Source organism: Uloborus diversus, chromosome 7 (assembly GCF_026930045.1).
Source record: "Uloborus diversus isolate 005 chromosome 7, Udiv.v.3.1, whole genome shotgun sequence".
Classification (NCBI taxonomy): Eukaryota; Metazoa; Arthropoda; class Arachnida; order Araneae; family Uloboridae; genus Uloborus; species Uloborus diversus.
In genome coordinates this window covers 71,905,216-71,922,353 of record NC_072737.1, presented here as the reverse complement: position 1 = coordinate 71,922,353, position 17,138 = coordinate 71,905,216, and the positions used below count along the sequence as shown (strand labels likewise).

The 17,138-nt window shown below is 35.0% G+C and overlaps 1 protein-coding gene across 1 annotated transcript in view; it reads right to left on the bottom strand.

Moving 5' to 3' along the window:
- Positions 1 to 17,138, bottom strand: part of LOC129226016 (uncharacterized) — a 29,619-nt gene that overhangs the window by 10,822 nt on the left and 1,659 nt on the right. Inside the window, exons 2-8 of the mRNA XM_054860591.1 lie at positions 12,652 to 13,416; positions 10,685 to 10,761; positions 8,983 to 9,132; positions 7,135 to 7,286; positions 5,196 to 5,451; positions 4,036 to 4,493; positions 2,486 to 2,577 (exon numbers count right to left, since the gene is read on the bottom strand). Of these exons, the coding sequence (XP_054716566.1) occupies positions 2,486 to 2,577; positions 4,036 to 4,493; positions 5,196 to 5,451; positions 7,135 to 7,286; positions 8,983 to 9,132; positions 10,685 to 10,761; positions 12,652 to 13,365 (1,899 nt within the window). The 5' untranslated portion in view covers positions 13,366 to 13,416. The remainder of the gene's footprint in view (positions 1 to 2,485; positions 2,578 to 4,035; positions 4,494 to 5,195; positions 5,452 to 7,134; positions 7,287 to 8,982; positions 9,133 to 10,684; positions 10,762 to 12,651; positions 13,417 to 17,138) is intronic.

Here is a 17,138-nt window from a genome sequence, read left to right as displayed (position 1 = left end):
TAAATATCACAATGAGGCGACCGTTTGACATCAAAACTATAGTCTGGTTCTGGTAAAAAGATGTTTGGCCTTGGACGGGCTCATTTATGCTTAGGATGAAAGAGAAGAAATTCTTAGATTCTCAAAACTCAAACAGTTCTCGTCGATACCGGAACAAAAAACGTAGGGGCATTCTTCATCCCTATTTTAACAAATAGAATCATTTAAACTTCAGCCGAACGGAAATCCACTGGTAAAAGACAGACTATGAATTAATTTTAAAGAGTTATATAGTTCATTGATTTCCGAGTTCGTTTTTCCTTTTATGTCAATTTGATTTGCTTTATAGCAAGTGAAGATTTAATAGGTTCAGTGTATTATCTGTTGAAATTTTCTTATTGTTGAGCATTTAGTTTCAATGGATGGTATTGAAATATTCAGTGAATATTATCTCGAACAAGCTGAATAAAACTAAACCTGTTGACACCTTTTGCAAGTTCAACCAATTTTTAATCACAAGCATCTAACATCAAATTGGCCTACAAGTAATTTTTTTTAAATTATTGTAGTTAAACTGCATAACCATAGCAGCGTTGTCCAAAGCAAACTGTTTTCAAGTATAAGCTTGCTTTGATTAATATTTAAATTTATCAGGTTTTTTTTTACAATTGATGTCGCTGAGACAAGATTTCACATACTCTTTATGAAAAACTTGTTGAAATTTAAGTCAGAATAAAAAGTATATTTAAAAAAAAAGGAAACCGAATATCTTCCCTTAATGGTTGCATTTCAACTGTATTTTCTACGTCATTATATAAGCTACAAGTAGTCGACCAGAACTACGAAATTATTTTCTAAAAAATGTAATTTCTTTTTTGCAGGGGAGGGGGGGGGGTCTTTTTTTTTCTGCTTGCACAAGAAGAAGAAGCTATTTATCTCAAACTGTGAATAATTAAATCATAACAATCAACAATCATTAAAAAAATCAAACAGTTTTGCTACATGGTGTAAAAAGAACATGGATAGAGTACCTTTGCCCTCAAAAAAAAAAAAAAGCTAATGTCTACAAGCATAATGCCAAACTTTTATCTATGCATTTTTTCGTTAGTAATTTGAAATACTGCTAAGTATACATGCAGTTATTCTTAAGTAGAGAATTGTCTCAAATTGTATTTAAGAATGAATGGTTGTGGCTATTTCAAGTAAATGCTCAAAATGCTTCTTCAGTCAACGCTAACCAACGCTAAGTCCAATGTTCGGAGTTCAATTCAGGACTTCATAAACTAATATAGTGTTTAACTGAGTTCGCTTGAGGATTCAGTAGCTAAAGATTTCACTAAATTATGTAACGCATACTTTATTTATGCTAGTTTCCAACTAGTAACTGAAAACTTCGTCGAAAAAATGCAGTGTTTTGTATAGTTCAAATCGCTTATAAAGAGCCCTAATTGAACGAGAGTACGGATTTAGCGAGGAAATCAGAAATACTTGGTTGGTACAATGTAAAGTTTATGGGAGCATAACTCGCTTGTAACGAGCCCTTTTGAAGCGAGCAGTATTTTTGCGATTCATAAAACTTCTATTGACTTTTTTGGTAAATTTTTGGTGTTGAGATTTGCCCGTTTTTGGTAAATTTTCTTTAACATTCCAAAGTTAACCAACGTTAATGATAAATCATAAATCCTGAGAACAAGCAATGAGAGCGTTTTTCTAATGTGTGGAGTAAAGAAACATTAAAAAAGGAAAATATATGTGTTTAGATGTATATTCCTCAAAAACAATGACAAACGAGAGAGACATTCAGACAGTTCAAAGCCAAGTAACCAACTTCTTTAAAACAAAGTGATTAAACAGAAGAAGAAAAAAGAAACTATGATTAATTTTTATGATTTTTTCATGAACTATTTTTTACGAGCACTCGGTTATCGACTGTAGAAGAATATTCTTTAACTCAATATTCTCATGTAATCAAACATTATTCTACAATGTCAATAAAACCAGGTGGAATGAGTTGTTCAGCAATAACGAATGACCCTGTATGGCTCTATATTTCATAAATCATTTTCTATGATGCCAATAAAGCTAACTTATTTACTCTCGAAACTCCATTTAGTTTGAACTGTCTTCTGTTGAAATTCACTTTTTTTCTTGCACCTTCATGTCGGGCACGACGCCATGTTTTCTTTTACAATACTGACACTTTGGGCCTCCGCAAAATCAAGTATTTTCTTGAAAATTGTTGAATGTATAAAGTATACAACTTTATCGGGTCGTTTTGATATCAATCGGACATATTTCTCGAAAGGTCCAGAACGTTCCCGAAAACTATTCGGTAAATGGTAATGGTAAAAGATTTTAAGCTCTAAAGTTATTAGATATGCAATGTTCGTGCAAACAGGAACGTATTTTACCACATTTTTAAAGTCTAATGATGGTGTAACATTACTTTTATCGAAATTTAGTGTTGTTTAATTGGGATGTCTCTTTGCAGTGATAGGATACTTACCGCAGCTGGTGTTTCATCCAACTCAGTTCCGCCGTGGTTTGAAACAACAACAGCGTTAGCTCCATGACGAACAGCTTCTCGAGCATCACAGCCTTTAAAAGAAAGAAAAATTAAATTATTTCTATATCACTATTTATCAAAGTCGTTTTGTTTCATTGGCAATGGTTACAGACTGTTGGACACTAGTCAAATATTATCAAAAGTCCCACTAAAACAGACTGTATCTGCTCCTTGACGAAGCCTTTCCAATCGTCTATATACATAAATGGATACTTCTGTATGTAAGGATGTCCGAGGTAAACTTTAAAACTACTGGATAGGTTTTAACCATTTTTTCACCACAGATAGCTACATTATCAGGAGGTAACATAAGCTATAATTTATTTCTAAAAAACTTAGTTTCAAAAAATTATGATAAAAAACAGTAAACTTCATGTAATTTCCCCATTAAATGGTTAAATACAAAACCCATTGTTACAAAAATTCGTTGCCTTACAACATTAATATTAATAGTAATCATATTGAAGGTTTTGAATCAAGGCTTCTCCAGAGCAAACATGAGTTTAAAGTAATTTAAACTTTTGGAAGTTCCAGTTTTTGCACACTTAGGGAAACATAGTAGGGAGCTTTTTTTTTTTCTTTTTTTTTTCTTTTTGTGTGTGTGTACTATTTAATTAAATAAATCGCACGGTTTTTTTAGTGATTTTTGTTTTTGTTAGTTTATATTTTGGATATTCTTCAAATCTTTATACGCTTAAATGTCGTGCTTTCGTTTCTAACTAAATACTATTTCGTTCTTTATACTTATTGCTATTTTACTTTTATGGGTAAGGAAGAAGTTTGATTTTTAATCACGTCAAAACGGTGTGTTCGACTTCTTTCAGTTAACACAGAAAACGAATGAAAGTAGCGATTGTTTCTCACAATTATTACTGACCCAGGCAACGCCGGGTATTTTTGCTAGTATTAAATTGGCTCTTCTACTATAATCATGGTCCCACCAACATTGTAAAAAAAATCAGAAACGTCTTAATTTTTTTCCTGGCAACGTTCAAGGATTTCACGGGTTTGAACCAGTTTCCTGTGAAATTCAAGTATTTTTGCGAAACAGTTTCCTGAATTTTTTCAAGTTGCGTAAATGCGGACTTCTCACTAATGTGAAAAATATTTTTCTCACTAATGTGAAAAATGTTTTTAGCTAACTAACAGTTTCAAAATACAATCAGCGTTTTTATTTTAAGTTTCATTTTCAGGCGCTCACGGTCTGTCCAACTTGACTAAGCCCCAAAAGAGGGCAAAAAACAGTCTCCAGATATTGCAGCTGGCTTAGGACATCGACAATCAAAAACTAAAACAGTATCCTAGTAATTAGTATTGTTTGACGTTATGCGAGAAAATGTGAAATCGCAATATATTTGAGCTATGCGAGAAAATGCGAAATCGTAATATATTTAAGTTATAAAAAGATGCCTAACACCATCGTTAATCGCTTTAATGAAATAGTTGAACTATCTACATTATTAGTTAAGTAAAATAAACAGAAATCTCACCTGTAAGAATGCCTTTGGCCACCACAGGTAAGTCAGTGATTTCTCTAATATGCTTGAAGTCATCCCAGTCTTGGTCACCGGCCAAGACAAAGTCGAATGTCTCTTCGATTCTGTAAGTACCGAGACAGAACGACAAAGTGTTCTTTCTCCTTTCGCCGATGTAGGTGCCTGCGCCAAGGCCATGGTGAGGTGCAACAGGAGGTGCATCGTCCTCGTAGATGGCGTCGGCAGCGACAGCGTTTTGTTCGTGAAGGGTGATGTATTCTCTTGCACCGGGTTCGCCGAAGTCAAACTGGTGGAACCCTCTCTGTCCATTGAAGTGGAGGGCGGCTCCAGCAGCAGCGTCCGCAGCTCCAGCTCCAGCGCCAGCTTCAGCGCCAATATCAGCGTGGAGTTTGTAATCACTCACAGAAATTGACACATCGAGATCGATATTATCTTCTTCGATGTTAGGAACGCTAGAAACGAAATTTACTACTTACATTTTGCTTGGACAAATGATCGTTTGAGGTATAAATGGCAGGTGAAAGAAAAAATATCATAAATTGCTGATGGTGTTTCCCACCACACTGGCAGCTTCGAGACATAATGAAAATATTTATTGGCAAGAATTTAGTATCGCAGTTTATGTTAAAGAGGGAAAAAATGATTTTTTTTTTAAGAATTCAATTTGCTTACATTTTTTTGAATCAAAATAGGTGTAAGTTACATTTTTGGAAAATTTATGTTCAAGTAGGGTAAACACACCAGTAGTGGCCAGTGCTTCGGTAGTGGCCACTTCAAAATTTATACTTGAAAAAATAGGACTCCAGGTCTCCCAATGGTTTAAAAAGTGCATTAAACGGGCAGGAATCTTTGGTATTACCTCCTGCACGTTTGAATCCATTGGAAAACCTGGAATTCTATTCTTTCAAATATAAACTTTGAAGTGGCCACTACTGAAGCACTACCAAGCACTGGCCACTACTGGTGTGCTTACCTTTTATTTCTGAACTCTTTTTTTTTTCTTTTTTTTTGAAAAAATTTAATACCCGTATTGATACCAGTATCATGTTTAAAATTGTACCAACTACCTGAATCATATTTTTTTTTCGGTATTGCAACCACTAGGGATGTGGTTTAATATTGAAAACAAGTTAGTTCCACTAACGTATACTAACTGTAAGTATTCTGGGAGAATAGCATGTTCTCTATTCAGCTCGTAGATGTTTCCATATACTGGAGAGTCTACGGTGACAACAATAGCTTGGTATCCGCTCTTGGTGGCTCTGGTGACGATGTTTTCAGTGATCCTTCTGTCCCGGAAAACGGCAGTTTCCATCCATAGAACAGTGTCGTCAGCAACGAATCGGATCTCTTCTAGCAAGGTATTACTGAAGGCAGAAACAATCATGGGGATTCCTTCACATCCGGCACCTGGTGAGGAAGACACAAAGTTTAAAAACAAAACATATGTTCAGGGCCCTATTTAGAAATTCTGGGACAGTAGGCCTGACGCATCTGCTGGAGCCAGCTTCAACAGTACAATCGACGAAAGAGTGCTGCAGAAATGCAAAAGAGGAAAAAGTGAAAAGTTCAAAAACTTGGAATATTTGTGGCAAGCAGGGAAACGTAGGGATGTCTTCCCCCTGAAACATTTTAAAAATCATGAAAAGCGATCTTTTTCCTGGATTCTGTTTTTTTTTCTTCCTATATTTTTACTTATTTCTTTGAGTAGAACCTGAGTATTGACCTTATTGTGAGCTCCATAGGCGAAATAATTTTCACGGGGCAAAAAAAATAAAATAAAAATGATCTTAGAAGCGTTGCATATTTCATACAAGTCGCTCTTCAGTAAAGAAACTTTCCGTGTTATATATATTTATACAAGTTACATTCACAATATAATTAATATTAAAAATAAAATTAAGTATATTCATAATATATAACTAATATATATTTATGTTTCTGGGGATGCATAACCCCCTCCTTGTTTATCATTTCCTAATATTGAGGAGATAAGAAGAGAAAAACAATGGTTGTGGCATATTCCCAGAACTTGCCCCAGAATATACATTTATATTTCGGGGGATGCATCCCCACTCCTTGTTCATCATTTCTTGATATTGGTGGGATAACAAGGGAAAAAAAATGGTTGTGGCACATTCCCAGAAATGTCCCCAGAATATATATTTATATTTGGGGGGATGCATCCCCCCCTCCTTGTTCATCATTCCTTGATACTGGTGGGATAACAAGGGAAAAAAATGGTTGTGGCATATTTCCAGAAATATACCCATACATTAATGCTATATTACATGCATTGCTTGGTTTCACTTTTTCTCTTAATTATGTCTGTGAATAACTTGAATAAACATAAGTAATACTGGGAATTTCTTTATTGAAGATGTACAATGCTACTCGTATGCAACGTGCGACGCATGCAAGATTTTTTTTTTCACACTGGGATTTTTTTCTCGCGCATAGGGCTCATAGGAGTGAGGCCGATAGTCTGGTTTTAAACCGAAAAATAAGTTTCAAAAACTGAAAAATAGAACACCCAGGAGAATTTTTTTTTTAACATTTTTACAGGCGTATGTATTCCCCTTAAGTCTCCTTTCTGGCTAAAATGATCATGTACCTAAACTTTTTACCTCAACAGCCCTTCAAGAGAACGTTGAGAAATGCTCCCTTCCCTTTCCCTCCAAATCAAAACGATCGCTATTAAACTCGAAAACGAAAAAAAAATACGAAAAGGGAGCTATCTCTAATTTTTGGTTGGTGCAGGAGGGACCCAATGGGAAGTCATAGGAGGCCATTGTGACCTCCAAAACATTTCCTTATTTGGCACATTTTGACCGTCGATTCGGCAAAATTATCCTCATTCGGCAAATTGAGAATTTCCGCCGTCTCAAAAATTAAAGTTCGGATTTCCCCTGGGTGAGTGATGAAGAAAATCGGTGATCATACCTGATTTCAGGAAGTCACTTAACAAAAGAATCAGTAGGAATAGTGTCAGGCGCATTTTTCTTGCCACGTAGTTTTATTTGTCTCACAAAACAATAATGGGAAACATGCCTTTGTAGTTAATATGGAAAGGGAAGAGATCATGGTACGTACCAATTGCAGTTCCAATTTCACCATCAGGATGCGCCCACTCTAAAAAGGGAACAGGAGCCAATCCAAAAGGTACAGATGATTTTCTTCCGAGGATTTTGACTCCAATATTGGGACGTCCAACTCCTCTCATAACGCGAGGACGTAGCTTGTACCTGAAAAATCCCAAACAGTACATCATTCAAATATGTTTATCAGTTTACAATTAAATTATTCACATAAGATGTTAGTGGGAGTTGTGGTCATGTAAGTGAAATGGCTCATTTGTCAAAATGGCGTTAGTTAGAGCAAAATCCGTTGAATGTCAGTGACAACTATTGCTCTTTGATACAGATACTAAAATAGGGAAATTTAGTCAGATTATGTTCAGGGAAAATGTACTTTTCTATATGAGACAGTTACCTAGTTATTTCATCAAGGTAAAATTTTAATTCCTGTCTGATAAAATTGACTGATTGACTCAACTCTTTATTGGCTTCTGCATCAATTTATTGTCTAAAATTGAATGAGAACGCTGATTTTTGTATGAAGCTGATTAATGTACTGTAATCATGTTTTTGATATAACTTAGAAGTTGGTAAAATGGCCCAGTATGCAAAATTAGGTACGTCAAAGGGCGTATCTCAAGAAGATAAGTTCATTATGCTGGATCAATCCACGGAAAAGAGGATATATTGTCCCTCACTATACATTTCCACATTTCCTTTCAAAAGGCATGATGAACAAAACATTTTTCCTAAGAAATTGCACATGTACGCATGATTTCTTACGGGAAAAATTGTTGTTTAGTGCATTTTTTAAATATTACTTTCGAATTAGAATACAGAGCTGTCACATGCAGGACAAAACGTCTGATTTCCTGCGGAATTTCCCACTATGTGTTTCTTCTTAAAACTAACATTAAAAATTTATTAGTATGAAATCAAAATACATAATCAAAAAAAAAAAAAAAATTCGGTGGATATCTTCGTTTAATTTAAAAGTCTAAAACAGATAAGTTTATAATATTTTTCTATAAAATTATACACTATGTTTTCACTTAAGGTTCGTGCCCCATGCTTTAGAACTTATATCTTTATAGTTCGTAAATAACAAAAACATTTCCTATGCTAAAAGTGACTGCAGCGGCTGTGGGCATTCAGCTAGCTTCCATTAAAAGCTAGTCCAATTGTCCCACACGTGACGGTAGAGTTGCCTTTTTTGCTATTGAAATCGTTCTTTTAAAGTCATGGGGCAGTGTTTGTATCTGAAATATTTTGTACTCAGAATACAGATATAAATATCGACACCTGTCGATTTTCAGACACTTAAACCTTTCTCCTACCTTTCAGCGAGATGTCTTGCGTTACAATGTAGCTTAGCAGAAGTGGTAAGTTTTTCAAGGGCCAAGGATTGAGCCTAGTTCGTCTGAGTAAAAAAGATAGACCACATGAGACTTAAGCATTAAACTGATAGATTCTCCAAAATGTAAGACGTACAAATTTCAGAAAGTCTTCGATAACCAAATGCTTTTGTTACTGATGCTATACCATCCAGAGTTCAAAAGGCTTGAACGATATTGCTAAAACAAAAATTACGCGTAGCGAGTAAAACAATGGAGTGACTCTTAACGAAGTAAGGTCCAGGAAGTGGAAGTAGTCCGACTTAATGGATTTAGCCGGATATACATTTTGGACAGTATGATGTATCAAGTTTATTTTTCGTTTTGCACGGAAATTGAGCTGGAGTAAGAATGCCGATTTTAATAAAGCTTCAACGGACAATCATTCGAAGCTGCATTGTGTTATCATTGGCATAAAAACCTTTGAAAACCATGAGCATTGCTGCGGTGATTACTTGAATGGGACTCACCTGGAGAATGCATTGCTATTGTCGACATTGGTAGTTTGATTGTCTGAACCATCGTGGAAGAAAGCTCTTCTTTGTGCGTCAACTTCCCTGAGGACGTACTCTTTAAAGTCATGTACAGATACGAAATCTTGATATCTTCTGTAACTAAACCTATAAATCACAAGAAAAATAAATAAATAAATAATAAACGATCATGCAAGACATTAGATTTCATCTGAGTTAGTAGTTATCAAGTAGTTATCAAAATAATGGAAACACCTGTGAATAAAAGTGACATTTTTGAATGTGCTTCGTTCGTAAAAAGGAATAAAACTAGATATCTGTTTTTTTATAAATAGCAATGTACATATTCTGGTAGTATATGGTGGATTAACTGAAGTTTTGGACGTCTTCGAATTTTTTCAAGCGCATGAAATATCGAACCTCTCAAGTTTTAAAAAAAGGCCAAATTGTCAGGAGCACGTCTAGCTGAAGCAAGTGTAACTGAAACATCTCAACTTTTGGTGTTTCTAGAGGAACAGTATCTAAAGTCATGACAGTATACACGCAGCGAGGTAAGACAAACTCGGCAAAGCAAAATAGTGGACGGAAAGAGAAGCTTAGTAAAAGAAACCGACGGTATTGAAGAGGATTGTAATGTCTAAAAAGAACAATATCAGCAAAAATGGCCAGAGAACTCAATCACCATCTGGATTCACCAGTGTGAGTGTTAGGAGTCAGAAGGCACCTTTATCAACAGAATATTTATGGAAGAGTAGCGATTCCCAACACGCTTGTCAAAGAGTTTTTCCATTATTTTGATAACTACCTGTATTTATGAGCAAGACGAGGTTTTATGTACAACATATGAGGAATCACAACACAAATGAGGGGAACAAGTAGAGTACACGTCTAACTGTTATTGATACATCATGGAAAACGTAATGGATCTACCAATGAGCGATCTATTTGTAGAGCGTGCGCATTTAACCATGCTTTGGCGGGACTATGTTACAGTCAGTATTGAAATCCTAATGTATGGTAGTTTAAGCCTAGAATTTGAGAGTAAGCTCTTAGCTGTAATATAGTGTTTTGGACTTCTCAAGTACTTGCATCAATCGGCTACGAGAAGGAAGACTGTATCAATCCTTAATACAAAAGAAGCAAGAAGACAGAGTCAAAAGAGAATCTATTTGAATGTACTTATATTTATATAAATTAACAGAATACTCTGATATTTTGAGGTTGCTGTAAGAAATGACTCGTGTCGGATTATTAAAACTGAAATGGTGCTATTCCGGTATCAGGTACCAAAATTATTTTGTTTCCAAAACTAAAAATTCTATGATTGGGATCTTGGCCACAGCATACTAATTTTTATTTTGTCATTGTTTTCTGTACTGTGTACAAGGTTAACACAGAAGTAACTATTCAAAGAAAGTTACTATTAAAAAGTGAATCGTTGGGTGATATTACTTTAGCTCCCCTATTCTAAAATTTAAATTTCAAAACCTGTCGATATAAATCTAAATTAAAAATGAGAATTTTGTTTTGCGGTATAAAACCTAAACAAAAATTCAAAAGCTACTTTTTGACGGACTTAAGACACAAAACTCGTCGATGTAAATAGTAAATGACATTTTGAAACATTCTCTCAGTCAAAAGTTTGAAGAAAAAAAAATACACATGATTAAGGAAATGCAAATGGCACAGAGATACTTACTGAACATCGTTAGCTGTTCTATCAAAATCACAACCGCAATGATCATCGGAGCTATCATCATCAAAATTGTCATCGAGCTGCGAAAACGAAATATAATCACTTAAAAGCATAACATTTTAAAAGACTTCGTAATAAAAACGACACAATTAAATAAATCTGTTCAAAATCAACAAATTTTTGATTCAATGAGGTATAAGTTGTTCCACAAAACTTGCAAACATTAAATTACGGTAATTTTTATGCAAATTAAGCGAGAAACTGATTGTTCTGAATAAAAAGACGTTGATTCAGTTCGGTTTTTTACTAACGCAACTTCTGTTTTGTGGTGCAACAACCAATCCCTCCTACAAAGCTAAAAGTTAGAGCACTCTTTTTCCAAAACTCATTTTTTCAGGCTTTCTCTAACAGCCTGGTAATTAACATTATTTTTAAATCTAAAACTAGGATAGTTACTTAATCAAAAAACTTAAATTTACGTCAAACAATCAAATACACAAAAGGTTGTGACGAGTTGTTTAAAAAATTTCACTACCAGCCATAGACTACCAGCTATGGCTGGTTGTGCACTACCTGGCTGGTGAAGAACTACCAGCTACAGATTAATTCAAAAGTTCAGAACCCACGAGGAAGAAAAGAATTTCAACTTTATGGTAATGTTTATTAGCAGATATCGAAAAATACCATTTGCTTACCTGCTCCTAGTTTTCGTTAGAACAAAAAGCTAAATTAGATAAAAAGCCACATTTAACACCTATTTACGCACAACAATGGCGTTTAAATTGCTTCCTACTTGTACAGAGTGTCCCAATAGTAACTTTTTGTACAATCTCTACTTTCTCAGAAATATGAGCAATCTATACGCTGAACAATCGAACCGAAATTTCACTCATGGTTGATTTATTGGATGATTTTAAACAATTCAGAGTTTTTGGTAATGGTTACAGTAATATAATTTTGAAATTTAGTGCTAAAATATGGTTAAGATTTAAAAAAAAGCATGTTGATAAAGTAAAAATGAGGCAATGAGAAGCAAAGGCATGAAAGTGCCAAAATTTAAAATGTGAAGATAACCAGTACAGAAAGTTGGTGAACCCCTCCTCTCTCCACCCTGGTAGGTGCTGCTATACAGCAAGATTTATAAAAACTTTTTAAAAAAAAACCTACCTAGAACCGGATCTTTAAGCACGTTTTACTCAAAACTTGAAAATATCCACTTAAATCCCTTTGCTTCTCACTGCCTCAAATAGTCAAGAAAATCTTTGATTTGAAGAATGGTCTTAAATACAAAAAGCATACTAGGTAGGATACAAGAACTATAAAATGCTCCTTTCATCAACTAATTGATTTTTAAAATGTTTCATCCCTTCAAGATTGTTCTTGCATTTTCAAAGCAAAACCGCTTCATAACTCAATTTTGTTAATCTTTTCTTTACTAATAATAAAGCTGAAAGTCTCTCTGTTTGGATCTATCTCTGTCTGTCAGGATCTCTGTGACGCGCATAGCGCCTAGACCATTCGGCCGATTTTCATGAAATTCGGCACAGAATTAGTTTGCAGCATGGGGGTGTGCACCTTGAAGCGATTTTTCGAAAATTCGGTTTTGTTCTTTTTCTATTCCAATTGTAAGACCATTTTCCCGAGCAAAATTATCATAAGATGGACGAGTAAATTACCAAGTTACCATAACGTGGAACCGTAACATTGGCAGGCCAATTGGCGAGAAATTCATCATACATTTTTTGTAAATATACAGGCGAACCAAAAGACCTTTTAATTTTCTACTACGGAAAAAGCCGTGCGGGTGCCACTAGTGGCAGAATAAAAGTTGTCTCAACAATAATAAACGCTTGTATGGTCAACTTTTTTTCTTAACAAAATTTCAATTTTTCTTACAAAAATATTCAATTGAATGCTTTAAACAATAAAATGTATGCACTGTATCTAAATAAACTTTAAAATATACTTACAGAAACACTAGCGGAAAAGGACTCCGAAGCACTAATGTCACCACTTACACTTACGCCTTCACTCACGGAAGCTGAAGCGTCTAAAGATGCACTGAGGGAGGCATCTACATCAGCACTCACAGATGCTGAAACATCAGCGCTTGCTGACACATCGACACCCAGTGAAGCTTCAGCACTTACGGACGCATCGACACTAACTGAAGCTTCTACATCGGCACTAACTGACGCTTCTACATCGGCACTAACTGACGCTTCTACATCGGCGCTAATTGAGGCTTCTACATTGGCACTAACTGACGCTTCTACATTTGCACTAACTGACGCTTCTACATTTGCACTAACTGACGCTTCTACATCGGCGTTAATTGACGCTTCTGCACTAAATGACGCGTCTGCTTCGGCACTGAATGACGCATCAGCTTCGGCACTAAATGACGCATCAGCTTCGGCACTGAATGACGCATCAGCTTCGGCACTGAATGACACATCAGCTTCGGCACTGAATGAAGCTTCTACTTCGGCACTGGCATCCCCTTGGACTTGTTCTGTAAATAAGTCATCGTAATCGTTCCCTTGTCCTTTTTCTTCATAGGATGCTTCGTACGAGGCTTGGTAATTTTCGTCCGCTTTGGCTTTTGTCTCTTGCTTTCGACGCTGGGGGGAGGCGTTGACAGCAACGAGCGAGGACACGAGCAGTATTAGCAATATCTTCATGTTTTTGAACTGAAGAGCGAACCGTTGCGGTCGGTGTTTGTCTACGGCTCACTGAAAACGGAAAAAAAAAAAGAAGAGTAAGAATAGCAATCAGCATAATTTTACACTAAGTTACCGCTCCTGAGACAAGGCTAAGGCAGAAAAAGAACTACATGCGCTACACCAGACAATCCGGTTATCTCATCCAGAAGCTGCAGTTTTGTTCTTATTTGAACTCATTAGTATGTTAAAGAGAATAACCAAGCTGGAGGCGGATGTCATCTCATTGAAGCTGAAGCGCTACCAAACTGGTAGATAAAGTAAAATTATCTCACCAACGAGTGTCCGCAGGATGGTGTGGCTCAACTCATGAATTGATGGCAAAGTTTGGATATTTAGCAGTAAGTTATGCCCTGAGCCATATTTAGCCCCCTATTAAGCCAGGGCTAAAGCTGAACTACATGCAACATACTAGACATCCCGGTTATCACATCCAGAGACTGGGGAGATAATTTTACTTTATCAACCAGTTTGTAGACGCTCTCGGCTACAATGAAATGACATCTGCCTCCAACTAGGTTATTCACTATTCCAGACTGATGAGTTCTAATAAGAACAAATCAGCAGTCTCTGGATGCAATAACAGAGCTGTCTGGTACATTACATGTAATCAACATAATGCCTGAACATGGTATTAGAACATATTTTAACTTTACTTCATTAATAGATGTTACCAGTCTGTATCATTTAAATATTTAAAAGTTGCTTCCTATTCCTCTGCACAAAACACAAAGCAGAGGAGTTCGACCAGGGTTCCGTGGAGCTCAAGAGGTTCCCTGAAACTATGGCAAGTATTCCACTAGTGTTTCAAGTGTACTTGGCGGGTACTAACTATTTTCTTGGACATTTTTCCAAGCAAATTCTTGCCCACATTTCAATAAAACTTTAATTTTTACAAAAGATATCCTTAAAAGTAGTTCGCTTGTAAAAAAAAAAATAATACTAGCACTTTTTTTTTTTTTTTTTTGCTTTCGTTTATTATTAACAGAATTTATTTTTAAACGGCTGTAAAAAACCTCATTAACTACCATACCATTCGTTATCTTATTAAGATGTTTGTTGTTTGTATTGTGGGGGAAAAATCCAAAAATAACTATGTAAGTTTTGATATCTTGTTTTTCAACTCTTGGATCAAAAGGTTTTTGGAAAATGGTAAGCTCCAAGAATTTTGCAAACTCTAAAAGGTTGAAAACCCTTACTTTCGGGGAGTCCCGGTTCCTTCGTTTTTAACGGTTCCATAAGAAATCAAGTCTGGATTGACATTAGCTCTCTCTCAGTCTCTCTCTCTCTCTCTCTCTCTCTCTCTCTCTCTCTCTCTCTCTCTCTCTCTCTCTCTCTCTCTCTCTCTCTCTCTCTCTCTCTCTCTCTCTCTCTCTCTCTCTCTCTCTCTCTCTCTCTCTCTCTCTCTCCCTCTTTCTGTCTCTCTCTCTCCCTCCCTCCCTCTCTCTCTCTCCCCCCTCTCTCTCTCCCTCTCTCCCTCCCTCCCTCCCCCCCTCTCTCTCTCCCTCTCTCCCCCCCCCCCCTCTCTCTCTCTCTCTCTCTCTCTCTCTTTGTGTCTAAACCTAAAAAACTTACTCTTTGCATATTTTTACTTTTGGATCAAGATATTCTTGGAAAATGGTAAGCTCCAAGAGTTCCGCGAAATATAAAAGATTAAATACCCTTATTCTCGGAGGAGGATAAATTATTGATAACCTTAGTTTGGGTTAACAGCAGTGGCTTCCTAATTTCAAAACTAAATGCTATTGATGTTAACTGTTTCACTTTTTTTTCCTGTTTTGAGGAACACCCATCTCTGAGATGAGATATTTTTCATTTACGTTTTTATCGAACTGCTGATTTTTAAGTAGTTAAATTTGAATTAATTCAAAACAGAGAAAATGCAATAAAGTATTTGTATTTATATTTTGAAATTGAGCTTGAATTGTTCAGGTCGACTTAATATTCACTCCCGTCGACATTTCTAACCACTACGGCTATATTCGTCCTATGGATGGTTTTATCTATTCGAAGTGTTCCGTTAAGATATTTAGACAGTTATTTACGTACATTTAAGCAGTTATGTATTAAATTCGCTTTGCCCAATACGACCTTGCGTGAAAAAAAAAAAAACCTAGATTTTTCTGAACTTTGGTATTACAATAGTGCTTCATAAAAGTGGGGTTTGGTGCGGGGAGGAGGTTCATTTAGCATTTTTTTTAATAGTAATGATTATGGGGAGGGGGAGATGTATGAGCACGATCGTTATGGCTCTCTGAGGCTGATTATTCAACACGCATATGAGAATTTTTTATCTTTACAAAATAAATTTATTCTTAATTGCGTGAATTATCTCTTAATACACCTAGGTTATCTCTTTATCTTTATAATTCGGAGATTCATGTCCTTTGGTTAATTTTCGTTAAATTTCCATTAAATGTACTTAAGAGCATTGTGCAATACACCACTTTTTTATTATTATTATTATTTATTGTGTTCTTTTTATTCTTAATTCTAAGCTTTCAATCTTTCTTACTTTTTTTCTCTTTTTCTTGTTATTTTTTTCGTTAATCTTTATTTTTTTCTGAAAGTGATATAAAACCGTAGCTTGTTTAGATTTGTTACCCTTATGACACAAAATAATTATAAAGATCAAAATGATACTAACTTTAAAAATGAAATAATATCAATTTTTCGAATATTTCTTCGTATTTTTGATTTCATTCATTTATTTCTTTATTTTTAGTTTGATTTTTTTTTCTATTTTGCAAAAATTTTAATTTGTGGACATTTATTATTTAACTTTTGATAATTTGCTTATTTTATGTGCTACATTGTATTCAAATATTCCAGTTTTGTACAGCATACAAAAAAACCGATATTTCCCATACGGAGGGATTTTAATTTTTTTATCTTTATTGATAAAATTTTTACATGAGTATTTTTATTTTTAAAATAAAAATTATTATATCCTAAGTCGTTGATCACATATTACTGATCATCTAATTAATTGCATGGCACAAATTTTAAGCATTTTCCCTTTACATTTATTATTTTTGACCCTAAATCCTGAGTATAATGAAACTCATTATTTACTTGTTTATTTTACTCTTAGCTTTCATGAAGACATTTTTCGAACGTTAGTTTCTAGTGTGAATAATGCTGTGAAAATCTTTGTGTAAATTCTGAGTTTTTTTAGCTACAGTGAAATCGGTCAACTTAATTTGAACAACTTTGTCGGAAGTGAGTTAGTTTTGCCAATATTGACTGATTTTTATTGTCTTACTTTTGTTTTTCACACACACTGTTCTTAATGCTAACATTAAAACAAAACAGTGACGAGTCGTATGATTTTAAATATGAAAGATGTAAGCTGTCTATTGACTGATCCTAACATTATGCTCCAGTACTTTATGTTGAATCACGTGTATACATGCATGAAACTGAGTAAACCTCTAGTATATAATATTCAAGTTGCAAACTCTGTGAGTTTAACTGCTGTAAGAAAAAGGGAGCATTACTTTTCGGTGTATTTTTTTCTGTAAGACATATTTATTTGATCAAGAAATTAATTTGCTTTACCAAAAACTAAAATATATTGAAATGAAAGTTATTATTGATGGGGTAACTAGCTCAAAACGACAAAAATTGAGCTACTAAATTCAAAAAACATCACGTGTTTCAATGAAAGTGTATAATAATTGGAGTTATAAAACATACTTTTTCTTTCTTTCCTTTCTTCTTTCAGTTTTTTT